This window comes from Leuciscus leuciscus (genome assembly GCF_965113295.1).
Source record: "Leuciscus leuciscus genome assembly, chromosome: 3".
NCBI classification, from domain to species: domain Eukaryota; kingdom Metazoa; phylum Chordata; class Actinopteri; order Cypriniformes; family Leuciscidae; genus Leuciscus; species Leuciscus leuciscus.
The window spans coordinates 54995475-55015177 of record NC_138727.1 but is presented as its reverse complement, the minus strand read 5'-3'; the positions used below and the strand labels follow the sequence as shown (position 1 = coordinate 55015177).

The window sequence follows — 19703 nt, the reverse complement described above, 5'->3', positions numbered from 1 at the left end:
TGTATACTATGGTGGCTCCCAGAATGCATTGTGGCATGAAGCATATCACCATTGTTGAGATTCATATGCTGATTATTCTGTGTGTGTCTGAATGATGCAATAATTGCAGTAAAAGGAACTTTCTAAAAAAATAAATAATAATAATAATAATAATTATGGATCAAAATGCATACACAATAATAAGCATGTTAACCTCAACAATGGTGATATGCAGAAATGCATATAAAATACATAACATGTTTTTATTTCATTTATTTTTTTATCCAATAAATTGAAGACATAATCAACAGATTAATCAGTTTTCAACAATAACTGTTAGTTGAGGTTTCATGCCACATTATTGGTGATGCAGTATCTGCTGGAAGTCTGAATATCACACTATTACAGAACTAGTGTAACTATGTGACTGATGTTGTGGAAGGAATCAGGCTGAGAGCAGGTGGACAGTCATTCGAGGCTTTCTCTGTTTTAGATGTTGCTCAGAAATCAACAGCGAGAGATGTGAGTATCAGTGAAGATGATGAAGGATGAAGAACGATGTTCCTCTCTTCCTAGTGAAGACTATTTGTGTTGAACCATTATATTGATCCCTTTAGTCTGGCTCTTATTTAATGATAACAGTATTTCTGATACTGAAGTCATATGATAGAATTTATTTAATTTTGTTGTTTAAATAAATTGGTACAAACAGATATGAGACTGTGTTGAATAAAAGACAACACAACACACTCTGTCAGAGACCATTCAGGGGTGCGTTTCCCGAAAGCATCGTTAGCCAACTATGGTGGCAAGTTCCCTCGTTACCAATAGAGTTCAATGGACATTGCGATGAACTTGCGACCATAGTTGGCCAACGATGCTTTCGGGAAACGCACCCCAGGGCAATAATGTCATATCAAAAGCATTTGTACAGAAGGATGATACTTATCAGGTTAGCATGACAAATGTGTGGTAAAACAATATGCTCTCATGCCAATTCTCCTTGAACTATTGTACCTAATTTTTTTCTTTTCCTTCTTTTCTTCTTTTTTGCCCCCGTCTTCTTGTATGCATGGTTAATTAACCCTTTACTTGCCATAGCAGTCAGTTTCCCGACTCCAGGGACAACTACACCCACAGCTGTTAATGCAGTGACTCCCAATGCAACACCGGCTCCCTTTGCAACCTTCTTCAGGATCTTCTTCCGTCTCTTCTTCTTCTTCTTCTCCTTCTTCTTCATCCTCTTCTTTTCCTCCTCTTTCAATTGCCGTCTCCGCTCTTTTTCCTCGGCTTTCAGTGCAGCCTTCTTCAGATTCCTCTTCCGTCTTTTCTTCTTCTTTTCCAGTCGCCGCCTCCGCTCTTCCTCACCCTCATTCTCCTCTTCTTCACATGTGGGTGATAAAAGCATGATAGCAGAAAGTTTTGTGAATTAGACTCAATCTATAGCGAGCTTCATTTATATATAAAGGAAGCATGTTTGTGCTGAAGAGACTGACAGCGACTATGTGCCGCTCCGATTCAACACTTTACACTAAAAGAACATTTAGAAACAATTTTCACTCAGAAATTGCTTGTACATTTTGCAAACAATTACAAGGTAAGAGCAAGCAAGCAACACATTCAATCAAACATAAAATGTTGAGATAAAAAAACTGAAAAAAGGTGAAAAACAAAACAGCATAAAACAATCTAATAATTAAACAAACTCTCGTTGTTTTATATGAAGATAAGATTTTTTTTTTAAAGTGAGTACCTATTTGAGAACATATTGGAAATATGAACACATTCAGATGTAGAACTGAGGCAGTAATTAAAACGGAAGATAGTTACACGTTTAAAGTTGCTCTAAGCGATGTTGGGTGACGTCACTTCTTGTTGAGGTTCGAACTTGTTGTCAAACAAAACGGAGGCTAGCTCGACCCTCCCTCCTCCTCATCCCATCATAATTTGCATTCATGTATCCACATACCATCATCATCTTCTTCATCATCTTCGTCATCGTAATTGAAATCATAATCTTCACTTTCATCATCATCATCATCATCATCATCTTCATCATCATCATCATCGTCATCATCTTCATCATCATCTTCCTCATCATCATCGTCGTCGTCATCTTCATCATCTTCATCATCATCATCTTCCTCATCGTCGTCATCTTCATCATCTTCATCATCATCATCATCATCATATTCATCATCATCATCGTCATCTTCATCATCATCATATTCATCATCGTCGTCATATTCATCATCGTCGTCATCATCTTCTTCATCTTCTTCTTCTTCATCTTCTTCTTCATCATCGTCATCATCATCATCATCTTCTTTTTCTTCATCTTCTTCTTCTTCTTCATCTTCTTCTTCTTCTTCTTCTTCTACTTCTTCTTCTTCTTCTGCATCACCATAATCATCTCCATCAGTGTCCGACATTTCCTCTTTTGATTCTATAAATATAAAATTCACACAGTCAAAAAATCTAATGAAAATGGTCAATTCATAAAGTGTTTGTCCATTTCACTTCTGTTTTTCTATTTCATTCAACTTAATTTTGGATTGGCACTGGTTTAACCCTCTGGGGTCGGAGGGTGTTTTGGGGCCCTTGAGATGTTTTGACATGCCCTGACATTTGTGCTTTTTTCAGTTGCTAATAAACATATTAATGGAAGAAGTGTCATTGCACAGATTCAGCACGAACTAGGCAATATGTGAGCAACATGTATGTACATCCCAGTCAACACGTTGATCTCACAGTGATGTCACCAACAAGGAAACGACATAAAACAACCTCACATCTCAATACACACCTCAAATCATCACTTAATTAATGACTTATTTAATTTAATTAACTTCAACACTGCTTGAGTGTCAGTGTAGAGTGGAGACACCGAGCAGTTTTAATTTAACACTGGGCATTTTGCTGAGTAAGCCCCTCAATGACTGGGCAAGAGCTCTAGGACCCGTTTTAATATTAGAAAAGCTTTCCAGGGGAAGTGGGGCGCAAGATGGTGGCTTGGAAGTAGCAGCAGTTTAAGGTTGCTCCTGTCACGCTTATTTATTTTCTATTAATAAGGTATGCAAACTCTGGATTTCAACTATAAATCTTCTGTAGTATGTCGCTAGAGACTTTCTGGCCGCAATCTTTGCCGAAAATGCCAAGACCTGCTAAGAAAACGGCGAAAAAAGATTCGGCCGCTGAGGGATCGGCCGACGAGCCCGAACAGAGTCAGGCAGATGCTGGCAGCGAGGCTGACCTTAGCCCGGCGCTCGCAAAAGCACTTCAAATTATGACTGAGAAGATCTCTAATGCAATAGATGAAAAACTTGGCCCGCTGGCAGAAACAGTGCATAATCATACCCAGCAGCTGGAAAGTGTTAATGGTCGATTGGATGAGGCGGAGCGGAGAATCATGGCGGTTGAGGCATTTTCGGAGGACGCGCAATCTCGCGTTTTCACTCTTGAAAAACAAGTTGCCATGCTTACCGAACATATCGACGACCTGGAAAATAGAGGCCGGCGCAAAAATATCCGAATCCTGGGCCTTCGCGAAGAGGTAGAGGGTACCAATGCAGTTACCTTTCTTGAATCGTGGATCCCCGAATTTCTTGGCCTGCATACCAAGAGCGGTCGCATCAAGATTGAAAGGGCGCATCGTACGCTGGCTCCAAAACCGTGTGCTAAGGACAGACCACGGCCATTGATTGTTCGGTTCCACAACTATGGTGACAAGCAGAGGGTTCTCGATGCCTGCAGGAAACGTTCAGCGGATGGGGATTTGCGGTATGAGGACAGCAAAATATCATGCTACCAGGATTTTTCGGCTTCAGTGATACGGAAGCGCAAGGATTTCAACGCGGTCAAGCAGCGACTCCGAGATATGGGCGCTCGCTATGCGATGCTGTATCCAGCCAAGCTACGAGTCAACATAGGAAGTACCCTCAACCCCCTGAGGTCGACGGTATCGCCGGCGATACCAGCTCGCTTTTTTTTAATCAGTGTAAAAGAAACTCATAAATACTCTGTTGACTTTGATTTTTCATAGGAGTTTCGTACATCAATCGATTCTGTTAAATGTGTATTATTTTTGTGTATACTCATAATAAAAACAAAGTGTTGAGCTTTTCGCCAAATAAAGAAAAATAAAAACACGAAGCGAGTTCTGCCTTCTCTCTGTCAGTGTAGTCCATTCTGAAATGCGTCCGAAAATGAACTGTAACTCACCGAATACTTCTCACACAGACACTTGAGATATGTCTTTATGAAGCTTGAAATCTCTTCTTTTAAATGAAGTAATTTATATAAAAAACAAATGTTTTCAATTCATGTAATCCGTTTGAAAGCAAGGAGAGGTACCGTTTTTCCTTCTGCCTCATTATCTCTATAATGAGTTGAGGCCGCCCCGCCCCCGGCGCTATTCAAATGGTAAATAGTTTAGGTGATCTAGTATGCATCGCATACGCCCCCCGATCAATGCCATAAAAACACAGTTTCTTCATCAGACTTACTGATAGTTCATTGCGTTTTGAGTATGGCACGCTTCTCCAGTAAAGACGCCCTTCAGATGATTCTGGACAGCGAGGAAGAATGCATGATACCGGGTTGTTTCCTCAGAGGAAGATTGTAACTCAGACTACGAACGGCAGCATTTTGAAGAGCGAATTCCGCCGAGGACACAATTTCGGAGTAAGTTTTACTTAAAAGTATTTTGTCTTTTATTTTTCGTGTTCGCATTTATGAGGAAAAAACAATATATATATTTTTTTTTTTTATTACGTGACAGTTCTCCATTATGGACGCGAGCGCTCTGAAAGCGCACTAAAAGACTTTCAAACTTTCACAGAGACCTCAAAACAGAAACTACAAATCCTTTCTTTAAAACGAATTTCGTTTTGTACTTTGAATTACAAGCACTTTGAATTGCCATTGTGTATGAAATGTGCTATATAAATAAACTTGCCTTGCCTTGCCTTGCCTTGTATCAATTGTATCTTAATTTTAATAATTTTTTCATTAACAAATTTCCTGGATTTAAAGTAAATATAGGTTAGCAATCACAACATAAGGTGCTTGAACTGGAGATCATCATTAACCAGACCGTAGCCTACTCGCCTCACATGTCTAAAAAATGTGAAATATATTTACAGAAAGCTGGTTCTAAACAAATCCATCCAAAACAAAAAACTATGTAGCCTAATAAATGTGCATTTCTCCGGTGCGTTCACTAGCCTACTGCGAAGATCGCGAGTCAATAGCCTATCGTCAACTTCATCTTTGCCAGAAGTTAAATTTAAATTGCGTGTGTGAATGAATGATGATGTTTTAGCAAACTGTATTGCTATACTGAGATGAGTAAAAATCGACTGAAATTTGTTGAAATAAAATGTAGGCTATTTGTATAAGCAACGTATTAAACTGCAAATTAACAATATGCCCTAATATTTCATGAAAACAACGTTACAGTCAGGCGAAATATGAAAGACAACATCTTGTTGACTAGATTTGGGTACAGTTTTTACTGTAAAATATACTGCCACGTCAAATAAGCTTTTGTTTAGCAATTTCTATATCATTTTTGTCAAAAATAAAGTCATCAATTAAGATGTTAGCTGTTCCAATGTTGACTATATTCAAACTAATGAATACATAGATAAAATGTAGGCCTATAATCTTTTTTTTTTTACAAAGAAAGAGTACACTTGAAATATTGTTGAAATTGTAATTATTGTTGTAATTGTAACCTTTTTAATAAAATAGCAAAACATATTTACAAGATAGATGTAAGCAAAATCTTAAATGGTCAATATAAGTCTTCTTCTAAATATATCTTTTGTCCTTGCATTGTGGCTCAGTCAGTGTCACACCTGAGTGAATGGCTCATCATTATGCAGAGTGGGTGTATTCTAAGGTGTAAACCTCTCCTCGTTCACGCCCCCTCGCATATTGGCTTTCCAAGCAAAACCTGTTTTACATCAATTTAAATCAATGTATGGTTTTATGTGAACGATAAAGCAAGACTATTTTCACATAATTTTGAAGAAAAAACTCTAGGCGAGGACATCCATTAGTCAAAAGTCTTATTGACACATATTTACTATGTGTTTTGTGGCCTTATTTCAGAAATTTTTGTTTTTAGTTTTTTCAATAACCATGCATAAACATTATTCTCTCAAAAATGAAAACATGTACATACACGTGGCTCACATATTATGGTAGCCCTGTTTGTGCTATATAGAGTGAATTTACACCTTTGCCATTAATATGTTTATATGCAACTGAAAAAAGCACAAATGTCAGGGCATGTCAGAACATCTCAAGGGCCCCAAAAACAGCCCAGACCCCAGAGGGTTAAAGTATTTGAGACGGCGACTGCTGTCTCGCAGTACCTGGATAAGAGCGATTCAAATTCCAGCACGAGCACCTGATCCGTGTCGGGTTTTCTACCAGGCGAGTGCCTGGCGGATCCAGCTTCTTGAGTTCTAATAGCGACGTGAGTTTTAGTTTGCGTACTTTATTTTCAATTTTTCTCTTTTTTTTGAGTGACGGGGGCTATCTCGATAACTTTCTTTTGTATTTTGGGTGTAGCATACTTTTTTGTATAGTTGCTACTGGAGAAGTAATGAAAAGGTGTTTGAAATGTTTTTAATTGAAATATTCACAGTTTAAATATTCAACCATGTTGAATTTCAGCCCATAAAAATGTAAGCACTAAAAATACAATGCATTAAAATGCAAGCATGGTTAATGCGATGCCTATTTTTTTTTTCAGGTAGTGCAATTCAACAGGCTTTTTATTTCAAAAACATTTGACATTATTTTACTTCCATAGAGCAGCACACTATAGTGTTTTCACATATGCTGCGTTTGCAGTGCGTAACTGATCCACGGCTGTACCACAAACACATACTCACCATTTTTATTTCAAATCCAGAAGTTATCAGCAACTTTTATTTTAACAAAAAAGTTGTCAGCATTGCGATTCTCTGTATACACATACACTCTTTAATAGACGTATTCACGTTTAAACACAATTTAAACAACGAGTTATTCAATGCATTACTTATAGATGTATATATTAAGTTGCTCAAGCAAGTGGTAAAATATTTAATCATGTACTTCGCAAGTAAAATCGCAAACATTTTAAATTAAAACTTAAAACTGACAAAAACAGCCGACTATCATGCCTTTTCTTTTGCTTTTTAATTGTAAAGGAATAATTCACCCAAAAATGAAAATTCTGTCATCATAGTAGGAAAAAAAAAATACTATGGAAGTCAATGGGGTCCATCAACTGTTTGGTTACAGACATTTTTCAAAATATCTTCTTTTGTGTTCAGCAGAAAAAAGAAATTCATACAGGTTTGAAACAACTTGAGGGTGAGTAAATGATGACAGAATTTTCATTTTTGGGTGAACTATCCCTTTAATACAATAAATATTGTATCTCACAAATAACTTGTTTTTATTTTGTACTTGCACCTGGAACGCATTGCCGGACCGCATCCGCGTGCAGTGTGAAAGCTCTAACCTGTTAACATGGGTACAGAAAAAAGACGCACTGCATACGCACTGCAAACGGAATATGTGTGAAACGGGCGTAAGTCGTTTGTCATGGTTGTAAAAAAAACAATGGCTATCTGAACATCTTTGCCAAGCGCAAACCAGTACAGAAGTAATCAAATTATCGGGGAGGGTCATGCCTTTTTTCACAATCATTTTGGAGGGTCATAGAAAAATGTATTGCTGGCGAAGGGAGGGTCAAGTCTATTTTGACTATAGATCTCAAAACTCCTCCGGTAGCCCCTTAAATAAAGAACGAACAGTCCCTAATGAATACTTGCCTTAATATATTCATCATTTAAACAAGTATATGTAAATCACCCTATTCTTAACATTTCTCATGTAAAGACACGTATGTTAAATGAGCAATAATCATCAGTTTCATTTAAGCAAGAGTGTGTTTGTCTTACCGTGTTGAAGCTCATCAGATCAACAGCAACCAAATGACTGACTGTTTTAACACAAGCACTTTAGCTTCACAGTGAAGGACTTTGTGTGGTTAACACTGTTTATTAACACCCAGCGACAGAAACATCACAGTCCCTCCCTCAACAAGAGAACAACATTACTGAACTAAACCTACTTAAACAGAAATGATCTTTTTCTGTAATTTGAAGATGAATAATTATGAAGATGAATGAATGATAGTGATTTACAGGTGAGGCTCATCAAGGTTGATGTCAGACGCAGGAGATGGTGACCTCCGGTGGCAGCACGTGACCCATTAACACTCATGTACGATACAAACTCAAATAAACATAAAACAGTGTTAGACAATAATATTACAGCCAAACTCATCATAACAGCATAATAACACTGTATTTTCATTATACGAATGGTTAGAAACCCATAAAACATCATGTACTAACAATACAGTGCATTGACAAGTGCTGATGGTAGCATAGCATCGGAAACTTAACATCTTAGCATCGGACATCTTAACATCTTAGCATAGCATCGGAAACTTAACAGCTTAACATCACAAAGACAAAGGAATTGATTGTGGACTTTGGGAGGCAGGCTCCTCCTCCCACCCCTGTCATCATTACAGGGACTGATGTGGAGGTAGTTGAGGACTACAGGTACCTGGGGGTACACATTAACTGTAAACTGGACTGGTCTAACAACATCAACGCGGTTTTCAAGAAAGGGCAGAGTCGGCTTTTCCTACTGAGGCGGCTTAAGTCTTTCAACGTATGTCGGAAAATGCTGACCATGTTCTATCACTCCGTGGTAGAGAGTGTCGTGTTCTTTGCTGCTGTGTGCTGGGGCAGTGGGGTGAAGACAGCTGATACAAACAGGCTGAACAAGTTGATTAAAAGGGCTGGTGCTGTCCTGGGTGTCAGTCTGGAGAACCTGACAGAGGTAACTGAGAGGAGAATGCTAAAAAAGCTTCTCGGTATCATGGACAACCCCTCTCACCCCATGCATGCCTCCTTGATGGGCCATCGTATGGAGCTAGAATTGTGTCTTTATTACATGCTAGAAAATAAATGATCTGAGAGAAGAAAAAAAAGAAAAAAAAATGAGAAAAAGTTATCACACTGATAGCAAAAAATCATTTCATGAGAGAAAAAAGAATATTTGAGAGAAAAAGTTGTCATACCAATAGCAAAAAATTATAATATTTGAGATTAAAAAAAGTTTTGAGAGAAAGTATTTTCTCATAGAAGATAAAAAATATATACATTTGAATTTTTTAAAATTATTTCTGAGAAAAAAAACTCTCTCAAAATACTTTGAAAAAAACTCTCAAATATATATTTTTTGCTATCAGTGTGAAAACATTTAAAAAAAAAAAAAAAAGTGTTTCTCTCAAAACGCTTTTCTTTGCTCTCGATGCAATTTCTTGCTCTTGTGTCAGGATTTTGCTTTTGCTGTGAAAATTGTGTCATGGGCGGGACCACGTTCCTATATTGGCCAGTCGGGTGAGCATCGTCTGGTCTTGGGAGTCGAACTGAATCATTACACCATTGTTCGGTTCACCGGCATAGATGCCGCCTCTGCCTTAGTTGAGCATATAATACACAATATAATACACATTCATTCATGAATATGAGTGCTATTTTTTAATGTTTAATCTTCAGTGATGCTGAACTTGCTCAGCCAGCTACCCATCGAGTTGTGTGTGTCATTATATTACCCATAGCCTACGCGTAGGAGCTTCAAAATCTAAGTTTTGTCCCCACCCCCCACTATTTCCCAATGTAAGATTTTGTTTTGCATTGCCTGCCTATCTCTGCCGATTTCGGAGTCTCCAAATTAATCCATTCTGCAACTTTTAAATACATAATAACATTTTTAAAAACGAAATTATAGGGTCCGAAAGTTTGTCGTTTTGTCGCTATGGTTATACACACACACACACCGTTGGCGGTGCGCTCAAAGTCATCTGTCAGTTGTGCAGTTACCCCAAATCTCCTGAATGAAGTGAAAACTAATGTCACTGGATGAAATAAAATCGACTAGCAAAAATACAGGAGGCTGCCTTACAAACGAGTGTGTGGAGGATATTGTCATTTCGCCGTAAGGTTTTAATTTTTTTAAATAAGAGACGATCTAGGGCTGAAATGTGTTTTTTAAATCAAGTGATCAAAGTGCTCGTTGCCGCTGCGATCAGTGGCGCGGATTAAGGTAGTGGACCATTAAGGTATACTATACGTTATTCAAATAGGCGAATCTATGTATTTAGTCACACGAAAATTCTTGGCACTGACAACATATATTAGGCTACATCTCATTAAATAAAACGTTAACCCCATGTAGCCTACTATTTAAATCGATTGCTGGACATCGTAATGTTATTGTAGATATATCTGATATTGATATTGCCCCTCCGTATATTCACCAGGCCCACCTATTAATGACGTTCTGTATCCACCACTAGGAAAGGAAACGTGGAAGTTAACTGAAATAAATACTGATAACATATTTTGAGCATTTAAAGCAGCACTCACCCACATAACAACATTGTGTCGGCCCAGATCCGGCCCACATCTGGCACACGTGGAAAGATGATCTGGCCCACATGCAGCGTGGAATTACGGCACTTGGGTGGGCCGCTCCTGTTTGCCAGATCTGGGCCACAAGCAGGCCATAGCAATGCCACATCTCAGCCAAGAGCAAAGAAATAAACCAGAACTGGGCCTTATCTGAGCCACAAAATATGTGTATATTAAATATGAAGTCATCTCAGCCTTAATAAGCCTGTTAACAAGCAGAATCACTGAAGGAAAGAAGAGAACAGAAAAAGAGACGAGCAGAAACACAAGAACTACAACTGACTTCAGCCACAGTCTTAGATGAAATCAACTGAAGAGAAAAGAACACATTAAATCTGTGAAGATCTCAGCAGAGGAGGATTAAACAACTCCACAAACAGCATTACCAGCTTCACTTATTACTAACCAGACTGAATTTATTTCTGGCAGACGTCTACAGAAGTTTGTATTGAGAATTAACAGAGGTTTAACTCTGGTTCATTTGAAGTCACCATAATAGTGAATAGTGTTTCCATTAGTTGGGCTCTTAACTCTTATTATATCTGTTGTTTTCTTTGGCTGCTGTGACAGTGTGTTTGTCAAATACGTTTGCAGTAGCAAAGAATGCTAAATTGTGTTATTCCATTAAAATCTTCACATCACAAACCCTGTGTTACTGCAGCATGAGGTCCAGCAACATTATAACAATCAGAAGACTTTAACAAACATGAGCATGAAACGTTACTGTTCGATGACAAACACAGACATCAATAATCAACGTATGAATCTCAACAATGGTGACAATCAAAAAGTACCTTGCTGCAATGCATGCTGGGTACCATTATTGTACAAAACTCCCAGCATGCATTGCAACATGAATAAATTATGCAGCTGAATTGCCCTATTATTTTGTTTAATTCAGGGTTTGTGATATGAAGATTTTAATGGAACAACACAATTGTTAGATTCCAAAGAGATCAGTGAAACAGGTTTTTTAATGGTGATTATAAAACCATCAACAGGTAACCATCATCACCTGATCTCATTTCACTTTAGCATTCTTTGCTACTGCAAACGTATTTGACAAACACACTGTCACAGCAGCCAAAGAAGACAACAGATATAATAAGAGTTAAGAGCCCAACTAATGGAAACACTATTCACTATTATGGTGACTTCAAATGAAACACATTAGAGTTAAACCTCTGTTAATTCTCAATAAGAACTTCTGTAGGCGTCTGACAGGAATAAAGTCAGTCTGGTTAGTAATAAGTGAAGCTGGTAATGCTATTTGTGGAGTTGTTTAATCCTCCTCTGCTGAGATCTTCACAGATTTAATGTCTTCTTTTCTCTTCAGTTGATTTCATCTTAGGCTGTGGCTGAAGTCAGTTGTAGTTCTTGTGTTTCTGCTGGTCTCTTTTTCTGTTCTCTTCTTTCCTTCAGTGATTCTGCTTGTTAACAGGCTTATTAAGGCTGAGATTTCTTCATATTTAATATACACAGATTTTGTGGCTCAGATAAGGTCCAGTTCTGGTTTATTTCTTTGCTCTTGGCTGAGATGTGGCATTGCTATGGCCTGCTTGTGGCCCAGATCTGGCAAACAGGAGTGGGCCACACAAGTGCCGTAATTCCACGCTGCATGTGGGCCAGATCATCTTTCCACGTGGGCCGGATCTGGGCCGACACAATGTTGCTATGTGGGCAGTAGCTTCGGGACTTCTTCGCTGTATTCTCGCTTTTTGCTCGCAGGTTTCTCTCTAGAGCTCCCCCCACAGCTTCGGAATAGATATTTGACAACACTATCGTAAAAACTCGTTGGTGATTCTCAGACACCAGAGGCTATAGATCAACGACATCAAAGCAGATGGGACGTTCTTTAAAACGTCTTCTTCATTCGGGTTCGGACAGCGTGAGGGAGCGCAATAATGACAGCATTTTAGCAGATTTCTTTTGGCCGTAAAGCAATTGTTTACATCGCGAGACCTGATATCACGCGAGACTTCCTGACACAGCGGCCGGCGGCTCGCCGGCTCAAAGTTGCAAGTGCGTATTTTCCGCTCACGGGCACCAGGGGGGTGCGAAACGACCACCATTCAACCCGAAATAAGTAATATAACCATTCCAATGACTCCGAAGCTGTTCAGTTAAGGTACTGTCCCCCCCAGGTTCAAAATTGCTCCTACGCCCCTGATTACCCAAACATTGGAGTGTCCGTGCTCAACTAAGGCAGTGGCGGCATCTATGCCGGTGAACCGAACAATGGTGTAATGATTCAGTTCGACTCCCAAGACAAGACGATGCTCACCCGACTGGCCAATAGGAACGTGGCCCCGCCCATGACACAATTTTCACAGCAAAAGCAAAATCCTGACGAGAGCAAGAAATTGCATCGAGAGCAAAGAAAAGCGTTTTGAGAGAAACACTTTTTTTTTAGAGAAAATGTTTTCACACTGATAGCAAAAAATATATATTTGAGATTTTTTTTTCAAAGTATTTTGAGAGAGATTTTTTTTTCTCAGAAATAATTAAAAAAAATTCAAATTTATCTTTTTTTATGTTCTATGAGAAAATACTTTCTCTCAAAACTTTTTTTAGTCTCAAATATTATTATTTTTTGCTATTGGTATGAAAACCCTTTCTCTCAAATATTCTTTTTTCTCTCATGAAATGCTTTTTTGCAATCAGTGTGATAACTTTTTCTCTCAAACTTTTTTTTTTTCTCTCAGATCATTTTTTTCTCTCGCATGTAATAAAGAGACAATTCTAGCTCCATACCATCGGAGCACACGCAGCAATAGACTCATCGCCTCTAAATGCAGAACTGATTGTCACAGGAAATCCTTCCTACCTGTGGCAATAAGACTGTACAACTCTTCACTGCTCTGTAGGTGATTTCTAAGGATTAATAATAATATTAATACTAATGTTACTTTGTCCGTAGTCAAATCATGCAATATTACACAAATGTATGTCATTAATTATTTGTTTCATTCCACTATTATATACTTATACTTTATTTATTTATTTTGCACTGTTATTTTTCAGAACCATTTGCACTAATAGTTATATTACTGTATTTTATTGTATTTTATTTGCACTATTGCATTGTTGTTATTATTATTTTTTGTACTTATGTATACTCTTTACTGGCTGCATTGAGCATTGAGCATGCTTGTGACAAAAGAATTTCCTTCGGGATAAATAAAGTTTATCTTATCTTATCTTATCTTAATAGGATCCTTAGCGGCCTATCCTACCCTATCCTACCCCATAAGTCATTGCGCGCCGGTGACGACAGCATTTTTATTAAAAAGAAAAAAACAAGGCGGCCGAGAGTTCGGTGGTGGACGGCAAATTCACATTTAAATGTAAGTAAAATGTTTTCATTTACTCAAATAGTTAGCGAAACCACAGTTAAAAGCCACAAGTTTTTCTTTCTTATAAACTTCATCTTAACTCCTTCGTCACCATTGCGTGGCTTCATTTGTCAGGTGGTTTGAGGCAAAACTTGCTAATATTAGTTTAACGACCTAACGTTATTTGTAATATTTGCACTAGTCTATCTCACTTGTGTATTATAAGAAATATCACTCACCCTATAAAGCCCATGACAATAAGAAAAGCAGTAGATAAGGCAATGGGGTTTCACTTTTATGTGTTTTTGTAGTGCTGTCATGCAAGCTATGTCGACAAAGGTTTCAACCAAATTTGAGAATCCAGAAATATGATTTCTGAAGTGTTTTTTATGCATGTCCTGATGTGTCATATTTTGCAGTGTTAACAATGCACTAATGTTAAGACTGCACCTGTGTTAATATTTTTCATAAGTACCCTTTTCTGCTTTTTTAGAGCAATTCTGGAGAAAATGGGTCTGCTGGGGAGGGTAACTCCCATACAGGCAAAAAAATTAATAAATAATAATAATTAAGACGGTTAATACCGATTTCATCTTTGCTGAAATGCATTGTGCTGTTGTTGTTAACAAGCCATGGATAATTTGCTCTGCCTTAGGATTGCAAGTGTCCTGGGACAGGTGAGGGTGTGAGTGGGAAACCCACTGCTGAAACTTGGCCCTGGTTTGTCCTCATGGATGAGGTGTTGGGACAGTGGCATTGCACCAACCCCCCTGTCCTCATTGCCTCAATCCCTGAGGACAGACCAGGGCCGAGTTTAGTAGTGGGTGCCCACGGTGAGGAGGAGCCAGGGGCAGGAGCACCACCAGCAGCACCAGCAGCAGCACCAGCACCAGCAGCAGCACCAGCAGCACCAGCAGCAGCACCAGCACCACCACCACCAGCAGCAGCAGCACCAGCACCAGCACCAGCAGCACCAGCAGCAGCACCAGCAGCAGCAGCAGCACCAGCACCACCAGCAGCAGCACCAGCAGCAGCAGCACCAGCACCACCAGCAGCAGCACCAGCAGCAGCAGCACCAGCAGCAGCACCAGCAGCACCAGCAGCAGCACCAGCAGCAGCAGCACCAGCACCAGCACCAGCACCAGCACCAGCAGCAGCAGCAGAAGCAGAAGCAGCAGCAGCACCAGCACCACCAGCAGCAGCAGCACCAGCTACAGCAGCAGCAGCACCAGCAGCAGCAGCACCAGCACCAGCAGCAGCACCAGCACCAGCAGCACCAGCACCAGCAGCAGCACCAGCACCAGCACCACCAGCAGCAGCACCAGCACCAGCAGCAGCAGAAGCAGCAGCAGCACCAGCACCACCAGCAGCAGCAGCACCACCAGCACCAGCAGCAGCACCAGCACCAGCACCAGCAGCAGCAGCAGCAGCACCAGCAGCAGCAGCACCAGCAGCAGCACCAGCACCACCAGCAGCACGAAGGTGGCGAGACAGAGAGGACGAGTTTTTGGACTTGATCAGTGAAGACATGCGACTACAGAGAGAAGCAGAGGCGAGGAGAGCACAGGAAAGAAGGGAGAGGATGGACAGGCTGTTTTTTCTTCTTGAGAGAATGATTGAAAAATATATATTTTTTCTTGTTTCATTCTTTTTCTTCAATCATTCTTGTTTAACTTTTTTTCACTTTTATTTTTTAAAAGGAAAGAAAAGTTCTGTACATTATTTATTTTTATGCAACTTTAAATGTGTACATAAAAGAGAATGAATTGTTCTGGACAGTCATAATTTCTACATTTTGTTTAAATTCGTCTTAAAAAAAAAAATTGGTAAATGAAAATCATTTGTTTTATAGGCTACATAAAAGTACTTTTTCCAACATATGTTAAACATATCAAAACGTAAAAACATTACAATGTACAGTACATAAAATAAGAAAAAATTATGTAGACTTTTATTGAGCTGAGCAGGGAGACCCTGGTGGAGCCGCTGGACCGGGATGGGCTCCACAATAGAGACCCTGGTAAGGCCTCCTGCTGGTGGGACATCATCTGGGATGGTCTCCAGAGTGTTTGAGTGCATATTTACACTATCCACTAAGTTGTCTACAGACAGGTTTGGAAGGCTGACTCAATTGACGGCTGCCATGTCACTGAGATTTTTTTCCAGAAAGAGTAGGCCTATATTTCTGAAAAACTTTTCATAACTACTTTTTCATGGCTACTACTGCATTACTGTGTTTGTGGCATTTTACTTCTGAATATTTTCAAGGTTGTTACATTTAAACTATATACTTTTGTGTAGTGTAATGTAAAACAATGCATCATATTGTAAAATAACATACTTTTCTAGTGTTGCTGTCCTGTGAGGGAAAAAAAAGTAGGTTACTTCACATTTGTACGTGAATACTTAACGAAGTATGTAGTTACGAAAATTAAAGTAACAAAATGTAGGCCTATCATCACAATATTAACAAATTGTTGCTACAGCTGCGTCCCATTTCAAAGGGCGCATCTGAAGCACTCGGACCGGTCTAGCCTACGAGGATTGTTCTTGTCGCCTTGTTCTTGTCGCAACTGTGAAGTTTGCACTGGACTTTTAATATTCAACTGTGTTTTATATTGAAACAGGGTTGAAAACATGTGTAAATATGTTCACCATGGTCCATTTGTGTACATAATAAAAATAATACACCAGCCTACAAAATCGCATCAAGGTAAGATATAACTGAACATTGGAACATTTGAATATATAGAGGTCTATTTAAGTTTTCTTTTCATATATCATTACATTATGACCCAATACTTGAACAATTTAAAGTGTAATCCGGCAATTCAGGACGCAGACTCTGAATTGGGACGCAGCAAACCAGTTTAATTTAGCTGGCCATGGTCTTGGCTGAGCCGAAAATACATGACCCGGTAGCGCCAGGGCTGAAACATCCTCACCATGTCCTCCAGTAAAATGTAAAACATAAAAATGACAATAGCCAATTCTGGCTCCAGCTGTTTACTCAATTATATCAAATGAATTATCAGAATGGCAGCTGTCCTCTCGCACCGTTGCTTGGCGCCAGGAGCGGTAATCAGGAACACCTGGTTGCGCAATAAGGAAATCCTACGAAGGCTACATGGTGCGTCCTTCGAGATCAGCGTCCTTCGAAGGATGCAGCCTTCACATTTGGACACAGCTACATACTCAACGGCTAGAGAATACCCACAATGCACTGTGAGAGTCGTTTGCCAAATGAATTCCTGCATCTGAACCGAAGATGGCGCCGCAAATGAATCACCCATCCATCCATTTTCCAAACCGTTGGTCCAATGTCGCTACAGCATAATATAAAACAGGTATAAATTCCTTTTTTATTGATTATTAAATTAATAAATTAAAGGTCCAAAATGTAACAATTTTGTAATAAAATTTCCGAAAATAACTTGCACAGTGTGATATATTTTCTCCAGTTGTGTACTTACAATATCTCAAAAGTCTCCAAAGATTTTTTTTTATTTCAGAGAAATTCCGATTTTAAATAACTGTCCGTCCCGGAAAAGAAATGTCGCCTCTCAGTGACGCAATTTCCGCACTATCCTTTTTTTCCGGTGTGGACCATGTGATATTCCACCACACCGGAATATCACTTGATCAAATGCGGAAGTGGTGGTTATAGCGTTATACCCATAGACTGTACAGTGGCACAACGACATGAATGCAGAAGTATGATTTTGGCCGAGGCACCTTGAGTGCGAGCAACTGTTGTAATTTGTAATTTGTAACTCATCCTCTCAAATTTAACTTATATTTACATTTTGCCATGTCACAGTTACAATCTAAACTAAACTTTACCTTGTAGCTTCTCTTCCTCCAAAGTTGTTCTATTATTGTATTTTCTTTCCATAAGGGCTTATTATTTTGAAACGCTTACATTATCAAACTCACATTGCTGTACATATGATATGCTTTGTCCTGTTTCTATTATTGATTCACGCACTTGACTGTCACTTCTTTACTGGAAGCATTTTCGACATGGTGTATGCTGTGGCCATCTGCTGGTCAAAAGCATGAATAGCACCTGCCAAACTCTTGCGTCGTTACGCTTTGTGATTAATGGATCAGGATCACTTTTGCTATATCAGGTTTTTCCCAAAAGGCTTTTCAGGAATTCTTGTACACCATAGTTGTAAGATCAGGATGGTGCACTGGACAGAGGTGGAGATTCCAGGGGTCAGAAAGTAAAAGTCCTGCCATATATTTATTCCACCCATGAACTCACACAGCAAAAACTCTAGTGTTAAATGAACTCTCCTGGGAGTTTATTTGGCTCCAGACTCAAGAGTGTTAAAGTTAATGAGCTAATTAAGTGATTGATTGAGTGATGATTGACCATTATTGAAGACACCTGATGTTAACAAGCAGAATCACTGAAGGAGAAAAATCACAATTTTAGACACCGTTATGGAGATTAGTGTTCGATTTAGTTGGGCAGTTGACCTTCAAATGATTATCTTTAGATTTTGTTTGGCTGTTGTTCTGAGTTATTACAGTCAGATGATCAAAAAGAAAAGGTGATCAGGTGGTGTTGGTTATGTTTGAACATAATCATAATTTGATCTGAATCACTGAACTTAATTAGAGCCTAATCTCTGACTTAAATGTATATCGGTCATTACAACATCACAGTAAATCTACAGATTAAGTTCCAGATTTTTCAATATAATTCAAATTATTTCTTAAAAGTTGTTCTGATAAAGAAAAAGAAAATCTTTCTTTAAGGCACACACAGACATCAAGATTCAGTGTATGAATCTCAACAATGGTGACAAAAAGAATATTCAATTAGGAAAACAAGACAATTCAGATCATAATTTATTCATACCGCAATGCATGATGGGAGCCATGGATGAGTTTTGATTGGTGGCACCCAGAATGCACTGCAACATGCTTTATTATTGTCACCATGGTTGAGATTCATACACTGAATTTTGATGTCTGTGTGTGCCTTAAAGAAAGTTTTTCTTTTTCTTTATCAGAACAACTTTTAAGAAATAATTTGAATTATATTGAAAAATCTGGAACTTAATCTGTAGAATTACTGTGATGTTGTAATGACCGATATACATTTAAGTCAGAGATTAGGCTCTAATTGAGTTCAGTGATTCAGATCAAATTATGATTATGTTCAAATATAACCAACACCACCTGATCACCTTTTCTTTTTGATCATCTGACTGTAATAACTCAGATCAACAGCCAAACAAAATCTAAAGATAATCATTTGAAGGTCAACTGCCCAACTAAATCGAACACTAATCTCCATAATGGTGACTAAAATTGTGATTTTTCTCCTTCAGTGATTCTGCTTGTTAACATCAGGTGTCTTCAATAATGGTCAATCATCACTCAATCAATCACTTAATTAGCTCATTAACTTTAACACTCTTGAGTCTGGAGCCAAATAAACTCCCAGGAGAGTTCATTTAACACTAGAGTTTTTGCTGTGTGAGTTCATGGGTGGAATAAATATATGGCAGGACTTTTACTTTCTGACCCCTGGAATCTCCACCTCTGGCACTGGAGAGTTCATTACATCAATATACCACCAATACCTGTGTTAGTACTGAATCTATTTAGTGATGGATGGTTGGTTTTAGTCTAACTGAGGTCAGCTGGTTGGAACTATTGACTGGTCCCTTTCCCCCAGCAGGCACAAGATGTAGACTCAAATGTCGGTCAGACGTTGGATTTTGGTTGAAAATGAAAGTCGGGTCACGATCCAACGTATGACGTCTAAATCCAACGTTTGTTTGACGTCAAGCTCCAACATTGGGCAAAC

The 19703-nt window shown here is 38.9% G+C and overlaps 1 protein-coding gene across 2 annotated transcripts; it reads right to left on the bottom strand.

The window, feature by feature from the left end:
* Positions 1–883: 883 nt before the first annotated feature.
* Positions 884–8022, bottom strand: LOC309493807 (uncharacterized protein). Of its 2 annotated transcripts, none has more exons than XM_082163063.1 (3): positions 7947–8022; positions 1949–2425; positions 884–1362 (listed from the first exon to the last, which is right to left on the bottom strand). In XM_082163063.1, the coding sequence occupies exons 2-3, from the start codon at positions 2409–2411 to the stop codon at positions 968–970; spliced, it is 858 nt and encodes a 285-aa protein (XP_082019189.1). In that variant the 5' UTR covers positions 2412–2425; positions 7947–8022; the 3' UTR covers positions 884–967. The 2 variants fall into 2 exon arrangements, with proteins under 2 accessions (XP_082019189.1, XP_082019190.1); XM_082163064.1 differs by having other exon boundaries at positions 884–1359.
* Positions 8023–19703: the final 11681 nt, after the last annotated feature.